Source organism: Geotrypetes seraphini, chromosome 1 (assembly GCF_902459505.1).
Source record: "Geotrypetes seraphini chromosome 1, aGeoSer1.1, whole genome shotgun sequence".
Lineage (NCBI taxonomy): Eukaryota > Metazoa > Chordata > Amphibia > Gymnophiona > Dermophiidae > Geotrypetes > Geotrypetes seraphini.
In genome coordinates, this window is record NC_047084.1 from 433,842,210 (window position 1) to 433,855,559 (window position 13,350).

The window sequence follows — 13,350 nt, forward strand, 5'->3', positions numbered from 1 at the left end:
ACGGGAATGGTGATGAATTTTGTCACCGTGTCATTCTCTACTGTAAACCTATAAGACTGCTTCATTAAAAGATAGTGTTTTGCTATAACGGAAAATAGAGAACATAGAAAATTTCAATCGAGGGTTAAACATTGAACTTTCCTAAAACTCCGGATATTTCTTCATATGAAATGTTTAAAAAATACGCAGTGGAAATTTTGTCCTATTCCTCTGAACATACTCCACCATTGAGTAAAATTTATTACTTTCCATTGCCTAAAAAGGCTGCCCAAGAGCTTATGGAAGGAGAGAAGCTACAGGTTCCTCAGATAGACTTGAACAATATATCTGCAATTCTAGAAGAATCTATTTCCGATGTGGCAGAGAGAACTACACTACTGATTTCCTTTGTTTTTCAACAGGACCTGGACTCATTTATGAAGTTATATTTTAGGTTCTCAAAATCTTTGTTTTATGGGAAAAGAATATGGGCATATATGGATGTTCAAGACCCGGCAGAGGCAGGAAGTTCTTCAAGCGGCACGGAACGTCCTGTAGGCTGCGTGCCAGTGCCAGACGAGGGGTAAGTTTCAAGTTGTTCAGGCGGGGGGTGCCGGTAAGCGGGGGAGTGGGGTTGCCTTTGTGAGTGGAGGGGAGCGATGCCGGTGGATATCCTGGGGGTTGGAGGCAGAAGGAATTGGGCATTCTTCCTGCTGTGAACATTCGGGGGGGGGGGAGGCTTCAGGGGTTCTGGCAGTAGGGACTGGGCAACCCTACTGCCAGTAGTCTTTGCAGGGGGGGTGTTTCTCTGCTGCAGCCGCTAAATTGATCATGGCAGGGAGATTCCCTTGCCATGATCAGCTCAGTGGCAACCCGATTCTCTAACCAGTGGCTGTGACATGAATCGTGGTGTTAGTCGGGCTTAGGCGTCTGTCCATGAGGACAGACTCTATTCTATTAGGACGCCCATGTGCGATTCTCAAAAGTCACTTAGGCGGTTTTTGAGTCTTGGCATCCTATATAGAATCCGGCCCTAAATCTCTACACCTGCAGAAAAATATAGAATATAATTACTCATTGGGCCAGATTCTCAAACGGTGCCAGTATCAGCCAGCATCTCCAAAACCAGCACCAGTCACATGTCAATCAAGCACCAACACTAGTTGCAGAATCGCAGCCAAGTCAAACATAGACGCCAGAAATGTAGGCCAGGGTTTTCAAGGCCTACATTTCAGGTGTCTATATTTAACATGAATGTAGGCGCCGGCGGGTGCCTCTCTATTTTTTATTTTAATGTGATTTTAATTGCTTTAAACAATGAGGTCAATTACCATGTCACTTAAAGGCAATTAAACCAATTAAGTTAGGTGGCGATAGGATGCCTAAATAAATTTTTTCTTTATTCTCTTATCAGCACATTAATTTCTCACAGTGCAGACCAAATGGCTGAACAGAGCAATTGATACCTTAATCAAATCTAATCTAAATCTTAGATTTATATACTGAATCATCTCCTAAGTTAAGAGCTCGATTAGATTACAGAAAAGATCTATTGGTGCTTATTGGAACTATACCTAAAAAACACTGAAACAAATAAGTTTTCAAGGCTTTACGGAAAATCTGAAGAGAAAGACACATTCTTATATGAAATGGTAATTCATTTCAAATCGCAATAAATACGCGTAAGTATGGAAAGGAATGGGAAATTTTGCTAGTAGACTTTATTCCTTTTAAGGATAGAAAGGAGAGCTTATACATGTGAGATGTTCTTGAATCTGTAGATCTCAGGGTGTTTAGAGAGAAAGAGATTAAAGGCACAAAAAGCCCATGTAAGATTTTAAAAAGCAGACAGGCACATTTAAATTGAACTCTTAATTAAAAGGGAAGCCAATTAAGTTTTCTCAACAAAGCAGACACATGATCAATCTTCTTTTTTCAAGTTTTATGTTTTTATTAAAATTCATTATCCCATTTATAAAGTTTCTAAGCGGCTTACAATTATAAAATTATAAAATAAGGGATATATAAACTATAGTCATAACGAGACAGTACTAGACATATTTTTACACTGGACTTTGAATATGAGGAGTGAAAGGGGTGAAATACATTATTTAATAGGAAAGTAAGACATATAGGATAAGTACTTAGGGTTGTAGTCTCGGAAGACCACGGGAACTCACAGCAGCCATTTTTGATGATGGCTATGCACAGGGCAAGAGCGTAGAAAGATCGCTCCTGCCCCGCGTCACTGCTAGACCACCAGGTAAGGTCTGGGGAGGTCCAGGCAGCCTTTAAAACTTAAAACATCAGGCATAGGAAAAAATCATGAATAACCGAATTCGCGAGTATTAAACCTGCAAATTCGGAGGGAGAAGTGTACTAGAAGATGCTGATTTTGGGAACGGAGTATTCTAGTGGGTGTATAAGGGATAAGCAGTCTGTTTATGAATTCTGGCTTATCGGAAATTTTGTTCTTAAAGACCAGTAACAGGATTTTATATGTTATTCTATATGAAATTGGCAGCCAGTGGGCCCTTATCAGTAGTGGTGTTACATGGCCGTATTTTTATTTTTTTTTAATTTTGTTAGGAGTTTAATTGCTGTGTTTTGTATTATTTGTAATCTTCTTAGTTCTTTGTGGGTGATTGCTTTATAAAGCACATTACAGTAGTCTATTCTTGAGATGATGAGAGAGTGTATTAGGATGTTCAGGGAAAGTGGTTCTAATAAATTTGCTGAAGAGTGGATCATTCTTGTTGGTGGAAGCAATTTTACACAATTGTACAGATCTGATATCATTTATATTTGTTTTATTTTTCAAAGACATCAAAGCAGATGACTTTAAAATATGCAATGTCAACTCAGTAACAACTATAGAAAAATAGAGAAATACAGTGCAAAATATAGACAGCAGATTATAAATTCTCAAAACTGACACAATTCGATCACTAAATTGAAAATAAAATCATTTTTCCTACCTTTGTTGTCTGGTGATATACTTAGTTTCTGGTTGGACTTCCTCCTGACTGTGCATCCAACATTTTTTTCTTTCTGCCTCCTGCAAGCTTCCTCTCCTCCGGACCTCATTCCCTTCCCCAACCAACATTTCTGTCTGTCCCTCCACGAGTCCAACTTTTCTTCCTCTCTCCTCCACCCCTATTGGCAACATGTCTTCCTCTCTCTCTCTCCTCTGATATGATCTTGAATCTCTCTGTTCTTCCTCAGGGTCTCTCCCCCTCTGTCTCTTCTGTCTGCACCTCCCATAGTCCAGCATCTGCCTCCTGTATTTCCCCTTTGGTCCAGGACTTTCTCTGTCTTTCTTCTGCTTACAACCCCCCCCCCCCTCCCTCCCATGTCCAGCATTTGTTCTCCTTTCTTCCAGGCCTTTCTCTGCCTCTCTCTCTTTCCTTTCTTCCTCCCTCCCTGGTCCAGAATCTTTCCACCTCTGCAGTCTCTTTCTCTCTCTTCCCTCTATACACCCCCAAGTCCAACATCTGCCCCCCTCTCTTCTGCCTCCCCTTTGTTTCAGGTTTCTCCTTCTCTCTATCTTCCTTCTGCTAACTTTCAAGTCTTCCCACCTTTGTTCCTGGTCTTTCTGTCTCTCTCACTCTCTCCATCTTCCCCCTCCCTAGGCCCTGGCATCTCTCCTTTGTTCAGGGTGTTTCCCCTCTCTGCCCCCTCTAGTTCATCTGCCCTGTCTTCCCCCTCCCTTTTGGTTCAAATCTGCTTTCCTGCCCCTGCTTTCCCCCCAACCCCCGGTGTCCAGATCTAGCGTCTCTATAGCAACCCCCATCCTGATGGGGCCCTCGCAATGGACACAGCCTTACCACGACAGGTGGGGCCTTACCTCCACTGCTTCCTGCACCCGAGAGAGGTCATCTTCCATGCTGTGACTGCCGCTTGTCAAGGACCAACCTTTAAATCTAATTATGGCAGCTGCAGAGGATCGCCGGTGCTGTAGCAAACCTAGCAGGCTGCCTTCGGCCTCCGCAGCACATTCTCTTTGCTGCGGTCCTGTCCCTCCTCTGATGTCAAGGGTAGGACTGCGGCAGAGGGAAAGTGCTGTGGAGGCCGACAGCAGCCTGCTAGGTTCGCTACAGCTCTGGTGATCCTCTGCAGGCTGCCGTAATTAGCTTTAAAGATGAGACCGTGAGGCCAGGGGGAAACATGCAGGCCTTCGGCAAATCGGGCAACACTATGCCGCGCTGGCACCATACCGCGTAGGCAAGTCAGCTGTACAGACCCCGAAGAAGGGCCCTTGGTAGTGTTGCAAAGGGAGTGTGGGAGAGACACACTGAGGGAAGGGGACGTAGCATAAGAGAAAATGCTGGCATGGAACTTTTTTTCCAAAATGTTACTTACTCTGAGGGGGAAGCGTGTCACTGGAGGAAGACAGCCGGGTGTTCACTTAAATTAACTGGGCAAAGGCCAAATGGCCCACCAGTCTGCCCATATGCAGTAACCATTATCTCTTCTTCTCTTTAAGAGTTCCCATGTGTCAATCCTACACTTTCTTGAAAACAGACAGAGTTTCTTCTTCACCACCTCTTCTGGGAGACTGTTCCATTCATTTACTACCCTTTCTGTAAAAAAGTATTTACTTAGATTACTCCTGAGCCTATCACCTCTTAGCTTCATCCTATGCACTCTCATTCCAGAGCTTCCTTTCAAATGAAACAGATCAGACTCACGTGCATTTACCCGACAGCCCTTCAGCAATATCGTTTATAAAAATGTTAAAAAGAACATGCCCAAGAACAGAACCTTAAGGCACATCATTGGCAACATTCCTTTCCTCAGAGCAATCTCCAATGATCACTACCCTCTGTTGTCTTCCACTCAACCAGTTCCTGACCCAGCCCGTCACTTTGGGGCCCTTCCTCAGGGCACTCAGTTTATTTATTAGATGTCTGTGTGGAACAATCACAGGCTTTGCTAAAATCTAAATAGACCACATCTAGTGCATTCCCTCTATCCAATTCTCTGGTCACCCAGTCAAAGAAATTGATCAGATTTGTCCGACAAGACCTACCTCTAGTGAATCCATGTTGCCTCCAGTCCTGTAATCCACCGGATTCCAGAAACTTCACCATTTTGTTTTAAAAAAGTTTTCATTGATTTGCTTATCACAGAAATCAGACTTACTTCCACTTTTGTGGAGAGGGACCATATCCACTCTTTTCCAGTCCTCAAGTATCACTCCAGACTCTAGAGAAGCATTGAAAAGGTCAGTCAGCGATGCCATCAGAACTTCACTAAGTTCCTTCAGCACCCTTGGATGTACATCATCCAGCCCCATTGCTTTGTCTACCTTTAATTTAGCTAGCTCCTCACAAACACAACCATCTGAAAATCGATCAGGGTCCACCACCACTTCATCCTTATTCACATTTGTCTTCTGCGGTCCTGCTCTTGGCACTTCAGCCGTGAACACAGAAAATAAATATTTGTTAAGCAATTCAGCCTTTTCTTTATCAGGTTCACTTTTGAGTCTCACAATGCCACTTTTGCACTTCTTCCTATCACTGATATATCTAAAACATGTCTTGTCTCCCCTTTTACTATGTCATCTATTTTTTCTTCCATTTGTATGCTTTCCTGACTACTTTTAACTTTTCCAGATATTTTTGTCTGTCTTCCTCTTTCTGCAATTTTTTGTAATTTATGAAAACTAACCTCTTATTCCTTACCTTCTCAGTTACAAATCTGAGCTGGAGAAGACTGCCCTAGCTTCAGCCACAACGAACTACATTCCTTGTCTACTGCATCTTGACAGAAACAGGAGAATATTTCCCACAGATAATGTAGGCTGACAAAATGGCTTTATGGATCCATCTAGAAATTGTGGCTTTGGAAGGAGGCACACCTAGCTTAGTCAAATGGTCAGTCGAAACTCATTGGCGACTTCCAGATAATGAAGAAGTACCCTTCTCACACCCAACTTCTTCAAAATGCAGTCCTATTTCTTAGAACCTGTGGACTGGAATACAGGTAAGCGAACTTCATGATTAACGTAAAACACCGAAACCACCTTCAGCAGAAAAGAAGTAACAGTGTATAGGGAGACACTAGTATCCGAAATCTTAAGGAAAAGCCCTCTACAAGAAAGAGCCTAAAGCTTCAAGACTTAAACGCAGAACTATGGAATCATCCCAAGGTTCTGAAGCCAAAACAGAATCTAACGTGCCAGCATAAGGTCCCTGGTCCCCCACCATGGGATGAGCATCTGTAGAAAAGAAGGGATCAGTAAAATTATCATCCTCATCCGTGTTCATAAGAACATAAGAAGTTGCCTCCGCTGAGGCAGACCAGAGGTCCATCTTGCCCAGCGGTCCGCACCCGCGGCGGCCCATCAGGCCTAATTGCCTGAACAGTGCCCCTGTCTAATTTTTCTACTGCCTCTAATCCTCTCCCTATAACTTACCCCTACTCCTATCCCTATAACTTACCTCTACTCCTATCTGTGTTCCCTGGAGAGAGGTCTCCTGAGACCAGAACAGCAGCAGTTTGGGAACAGCAGCAGTTCTTGAAAGACACATTCCTTGGGAGGCTGTGCCTTGATGAGGTAAGTCCGACACACAGCGGGACTGCGCAGCAATAGCATGGCTCTTGTGAAAGACCTTCCACTAAAATTTCAAGTCTGAGATGGCATCTGGACCAGGGAGCGCTGCGTCACGCTGTGACTACTACTTTGTGTTTCTTGGGCTGCGGGGCATCTACATCCTTATGTGAGGTCAACATTTCCAGACCCCGAAAAACAGAAAAAGCCTTCCCAATGGGCTAGCTGCTCTTTTTGTCATCTTAGTACACAGAGGAGAGGTTAAGCTCTCCACTCCTGCCTCTCCAGTCTGTGCCGTGCACTACACACCACATGATGCAAGGACGCTCCTGAGGCAGAATTTGTGCAATCCTGGCATGAATCTGGTATAAATGGGCCCAAGGACTCCATCCCAACCAATTTTGAGACAGAAATTGAAGTTTTGGAACTGCAGGGAACTTGTGAAAAAAAGATCACTAAAAATCCAAGATGACCGCCATCAAGATTTTCGTGCCTAGAAATGCTTACAAAATCTACAAACTAAAGTCAAAAACTGGCAAATTTAGGATTTTTTCAGCAGGGGTAAGAAATAGAACATGCAGAAACCTTAAAAAAAAAAAAAATCAAATCTGTTTTTCAGACCCTTCCATCCCCCAATTCACCTCATAGGCTGTAACAGCCTTATTCACTGTAACCTGTGCTGGCAATGTGCTGCAGTCTGCCTCAACTCTTTTCAGTAGCTAGAAAGGAGAAGAATCGCTGCCTCATGCTAGAAATGCCTCTTCAACGCTGATCTCCGTGCTTTAGATCAAACATAGTGTTTGACCGTACCCTCACCCACGCAGACCAACAGACACGTTAACAGAAGGTGAGAGGTGAAAAATGCAGCTGGCACCCTTCAAAACACCACTGAGCCTCCTACGGAAGCCTAACAGCCTGCGCTAAAACCACTGCTAAGCAGTAGGTTAGGGATTAAAAGTGAGGACAGCCCCAAGCTCTAAACATACTTGGGCAGGCTGGCTAACAGGTACCACCGGGGACTGGCCTGTCAGCTGCCTACCACAGTCTGATTTTTCTCTATGCAGGCAGAGCTGAAACCAAGGTGAAAGCTTGGAGCACTAAAAACACTAAGCAAACACCAAAAACACATAAGAAAATAAGAAAAAGGGAGAGAAGAACAGAAACACTCCTTATGGCTCGTGTTCAGAAGGGAAAAATTGAAGGTGACAGTAGAGCTTCTGGTGAAGTAGGAGGATCACAGAAAAAAATCCAGATTTGATTCCTTCTACATATGGCTTGCAGCCATGGGGAGATAACCCGCTTGTTCAGAATGACACACCTATTGCACTGGAAATAGAAATTTTAACTTTCACATTGGTGGTTATACAAGATACCTTTCTTACCATATGCCACATACTGTTGGAGCAGGAAGTACCACATTAGCAAGAATACTTTTGACAGGGATACACAAAGATAAGATGTTGTAAACAAAGAGCAAGTTAAAAGAAAAGAAAGACAACAACAATGCATTTACCATTCAGGACACTGGTGCAAAAAGATGGACAGTTGTTGCAGAATAATTGGCCAACAGTCAGACCTGTTTTCCAGCACAGTGATAAATGGATGTGGAGGATTCCTAAGAGTTAAAGAAAAGAATTTGAAATTAATTTTTTTTAAAAACAGATAGGTAAACATATGTCCTCAGAAGCCACGAATCATATCCGATCTATGAGCAATCCGATCCTTGGGTGGGGGGCTGATTCACGAAGTGTTCTCATACAAATGAGGACGCTCGGAATCACCCCCCCAACTGACTGCACGGATTGCTGAATAACGATCCCGACACATGCGCAGACCATCGATGGTCTGCGCATGCTTACAGAGCAGCGACCTTTTTTTACTTTACTTTTTACAGCGAACCTGATATGCACGGCCCCTTTGGAGAACATTAGTTTATTTTCTGACAGGCAATTGTGTGAACATGCTCTTCAGGATATGGATACAATGTCTAATAAATTAAATTAGTGCAACTACACTGTGCTCAGGGCAGAGAGAGCAGGAGAGTTGGGGCAGAAGCAGGGCAGCGATCGTGGCTGAAGCAGGGCGGTGATCGCAGCAGAGAGCAAGAAAGTCGGGTTAGAAAGCAGGAGATGCAGTCAGAAATGACGTGAGCGACTGGTCCACAATAGTCGCTTGTTTGTTGATCGGGCAGCCCAGTTGGTGTTCACGTTTTCTGTTACTGAATCGCTGCCTGTCTACTTTACATGACGTTTCCCCTTATTTGCATGCGCGAATCAAATCGAAGGATGATTGGCCATGAGGTTAGTGAATCGGGTCAGAGGGAAATCAGGTCGTGAAGTGGTCGGGACTTGATTGGTGGGCTTAGTGAATCTAGCTGAGAGTTTATTTGTCCTTTACCTATCTTATTTATCTTCACTTTAAATCAAGATTACTGTCAAAGCGGTATAACATAATCAGTGGACTAAAAACAGTAGCTGCTCTGGACTCACAAAAGAAGAGAATCTGGCTCTCAAGAAACTAGACACTCAGGAAAAGCTACTCAGAATAATGTATTAGTCGAGTTAAAAAGGGTTAAGAGTAATGCATTTTATATACCACCTTTCTTTGGTGTAAGGTACCATCTTACATTCTTTACTTTGTTTTGACTAACTTTTATTACCAAACAAGCTAAGAAAATCATTGCAATAACAAAGGTGCATGGATTAAGAAGGCATCCAAGCCAGCCAAGCTGATTCTCCTAACTTAGGACAGAGGCAGGCAAGAACTGGGACAGTAAGGAATAGAAGAGAGGAGGAAGTTGGCATGGAAGAAAAACTGATGGAGGAAAGGTATAACAAAGAAAAGCAAGAGAGAAAAAAATATACAAAATGAGCAAAAAACTACATGCAAAACTATAAAAATCTAAATATTCATTTATGCATTTGACCTATAATACAAATATTTTCCTAGGCTTCTCTTTCTCCATTTTATACAGGGTTTTCATGTGGTTTAAAGCCTCCTATGTTTTCCCCTTTATTGGCTACTTCAGTGTTAGACCTCTTTGCAATATCTTTACATTTTACAAAAGCAGCAACATGAAGAAAAAGCAATAAACAAGGGAGCTATCACATTAGTAATTTAATAATAATAATAACTTTATTTTGTATACCGCAGTACCACAAGCAATTCAGAGCAGTTTACAGAGGAAGAGACTGTACATATACAGCGATGTTACAGAAAATATTGTCAAGTACATTGGTAACAAATTTCAATTACATTAGTGAGCCAAGAGAGGTTGGGTATTACCGGAAATATGTCAGAGATACAGCAGGTATTTCAGTGATATAACAAGGTAGGAAGGAGTCAGAGAAATTTATCAAAGAGATAGGTTTTAATTGATTTCCTGAAGGATTGGTAGGAGGTTGCTGCCTTTGCCTCGCGGCTCTGAGCCTGCCTACTGCCGGGAGAACTTTTCTTCGGCAGCTGCCTGCCTCGGTTCCAGCCCCAGCCGCCTCACCTGACGCCTTCCTTACTGCTGGGCCGGGCGTGCGAGCTTGCTCCGCCCCCCAGCCCTGCCGGGAGAACTCTACTTCTGCCCAGCCTCGGAGGAGCCATCTTGCAGCCTTTGCTGCCTTTGCCTCGCGGCTCTGAGCCTGCCTACTGCCGGGAGAACTTTTCTTCGGCAGCTGCCTGCCTCGGTTCCAGCCCCAGCCGCCTCACCCGACGCCTTCCTTACTGCTGGGCTGGGTGTGCGAGCTTGCTCAGCCCCCCAGCCCCTGCCAAGGAGAGGATCGTGGGAGCCCTGCTCCGTCCCCTCCAGACACAGGAGAGCCGATCCACAAACAGCCACACCGGAGGAGCCTGCCTTTTCCTCAGGCCCCCTCTACGCCGAGGAGAGGAGTGGGAGCCCCGCTCTGCCCCCCTCCCTTACAGGACAGTATCCAGCTGCTTTGACATCATCCAGTTGCCTATTTACCCAACGTTTACCTTGATCTCCAGCTGTTCTGATTTTTACCTCATTTATTGTTTCTCATTGCCACTTATTACCTCTACATGTTATTATCCTGCTACCAAGTTTGATTCATTGTTTCTCATTGCCACTTATTACCCCTACATGTTATTATCCTGCTACCAAGTTCGATTTTCCAGCTGTTCTGATTCTCACCCCACCTACTGCTGATCATCCAGTTCATAATCCTAGCAGACTACCCAGTTCACTATCCTGTCGCTTATCCAGTCTAGATATCATAGTTTCACCCTCCTCTAAGATCAGGCTCCATCCCAACCCTCTTCCTCTCCTGATACAAACTTCCTAGCTCTTCTCCCAACAAAGCTCTCCCCCAAAAACAAAAACAAACAAAAAATAATTACCCTCATCATGAAACCGCATTCATGGCTCCTTCTCCTCCTGCTCTGCTCTTCTCCCTACACCACCCCTTGCCTGAAACCTCCTCCCCCCAACCTTCCCGACTCTTCAATTGACGTTAACATCTGCCCTGGCCTCAAAATCCCCACGTTGCTGCGCACCAGAAACTATCCCTCCAAAAAAAACCCTCGAAGAGTCAACCACGCATCCCTAAAGCCTGTCCCCCCCGCAAATCTCCCCAACCTTGCTTCAGACTCGCTCACCCCAGTCCCAACACTCTATTGCAACGCCAGATCCGCTTGCAATAAGATTCAAATCCTGAAGGACCTACTCGAAGACTCTGACCCGGGATTCCTATGCGTCACGGAATCTTGGATCACAAAAGATGACATATTTACACAAAATGAACTCTGCTCCCACGACTACCAAGGTCTCTTCTCTCCCAGAACTAACCGAAAAGGAGGTGGTCTGGCACTAATCTACAAATCATTCTTCAATGTCCAGCTCATCGAAAAGAGCACCAACACCTCTCTAGAATATATGCTAGCCTCGGTCAATGATGAACTCCAACCTCACCCTCTGGGTATCCTACTTCTTTACCGCCCACCTACCCCATAGAACAAATCCTCTGATCTCGTTTTCGAAACCATCTCAAACGCCTTCCTCAAATTTCAAAGACTCCTAATCATTGGGGACATCAATCTCCACCTTGATGACAACTCCAACAAGGACACGATTGAACTGAAGAGCTTCCTCACCTCTCTTGGTCATTTCCCCCCTTCACCTTCCCCAAACCATGAAAAGGGACACACTCTGGACCTTATCAGTTTCCTGAACCTTACCGCCTACAAAACCGCAGCCGGCGACACCCGCTGGGAACAGGTCCCCTGGTCTGACCACTTCCTTGGGACCTTCAATCTCCCCATCTTTATGTCGCATCTTGGGGCTCCCCCCTGCTCCTCTACTCCCATTACCTCTCGCAAAAAAATTTCAACGACCTGTTCTGGACAAAATTTCTCAAACAACTCTCCTCTGCTCCCAAGCCTGCCGACCCCGAATCCAACTGGCATAACTGGACCGCCCTCTCCGAGTCCACCTACCACTCCCTCGCCCCCCTTTCCACCAAATCCATCTCCTACCCTCGCAAAGCCCCCTGGTACCTCCCTTACCACAGAGAACTAAAGTAGAAATGTCAAGCCCTGGAGCGCAAATGGAAAAAATCTAACTCCCCTATAGACAGACAGTCCTGGAGAGCCAACATTAAGCTCTACAACTTAGCCCTAAAAAAAGCAAGGAAGAACTTCTACGGTGAGAAAATCTCCAGATCCAACAACCAGAGCAGTACACTTTTCAAAATCTGGCGCTCTCTAACCTCCAAAAAAGACTCCATCTCTCTCCCCTCCTCTCCCTCAGCCGAAGTTCTAGCAAAATTCTTCAATGAAAAGGTCACTACCTTACGTTGTTCCTTCCCTTCTGCAATCTCCTACAACTCCCTGGTGCTCACTGACCCCTACCCTACTCTAATGGCCCCCAGTACTATCCCAGCCGACAGATTCTGGGCTGCCTTTGAGCACGTATCTGATTCCCATATCCTTAAACTCTGTCTCAAACTGAAATCTTGCAATTGTTCTTTAGACCCTTTCCCCTCCTACCTCTACGAGGAAATACCCACTCAGGCCATCTCCTCCATTACCAAACTCCTAAACTCCGCCCTACATTTGGGCCTCTTCTCCCTAGAAATGGGCCATATCGCCTTAACCCCTCTATTGAAAAAACCCGACCTCGACCCTTCCACACCATCCAGCTATCGCCCAATAGCAAATATCCCTCTCCTAACCAAGTTGCTCGAGACCATCATATCGACCCAACTCTCATCCTATTTAGAAAAATTCTCCATTCTCCTACCTTACCAATATGGCTTTCGCCCCAATTTCAGCACCGAATCCCTACTGACCTCCCTAATCTCCAAGGTTCAACAACTTCACTCCCGTAACAAGTTCGCCGTCCTCCTGCAATTCGATCTTTCTGCCGCTTTCGACATTGTTCACCATGATATTCTAATCTACCAACTCTCCGAGATCAGCATCACCTCTATAGTCCTTGAATGGTTCTCAAAATTCCTCCGCTCCCGATCCTACACTGTCAATAGGAATGGCACCTCATCCTCCCCTTGGATACCAATCTTCGGAGTCCCGCAAGGCTCACCTTTATCCCCTATCCTCTTCAACATTTATATGACCTCTCTAAAACTCCTCCATCTATCCCCCCTTGAAACAATCTACACCTATGCTGATGACATCCTCGTCCTTCTTGAGACCGACTCGAACCTCACTAATCTCTCAGAGAACATATCCTCTTGTATCTCGAACCTCCAATCCTGGGCCCATACCGTCCAAATGAAATTGAATGAATCCAAAACAAAACTACTCTGGCTTGGCCCAAATTTAACTCAGCTACCCACCTCAAT

At 44.7% G+C, this 13,350-nt stretch overlaps 1 protein-coding gene across 3 annotated transcripts in view; it reads right to left on the reverse strand.

Moving 5' to 3' along the window:
- Window positions 1-13,350, reverse strand: part of FOCAD (focadhesin) — a 471,722-nt gene that overhangs the window by 366,260 nt on the left and 92,112 nt on the right. For all 3 annotated transcript variants that reach the window (XM_033919504.1, XM_033919495.1, XM_033919513.1), the window contains one exon: window positions 8,052-8,153. In XM_033919504.1, the coding sequence (XP_033775395.1) occupies window positions 8,052-8,153 (102 nt within the window). The remainder of the gene's footprint in view (window positions 1-8,051; window positions 8,154-13,350) is intronic.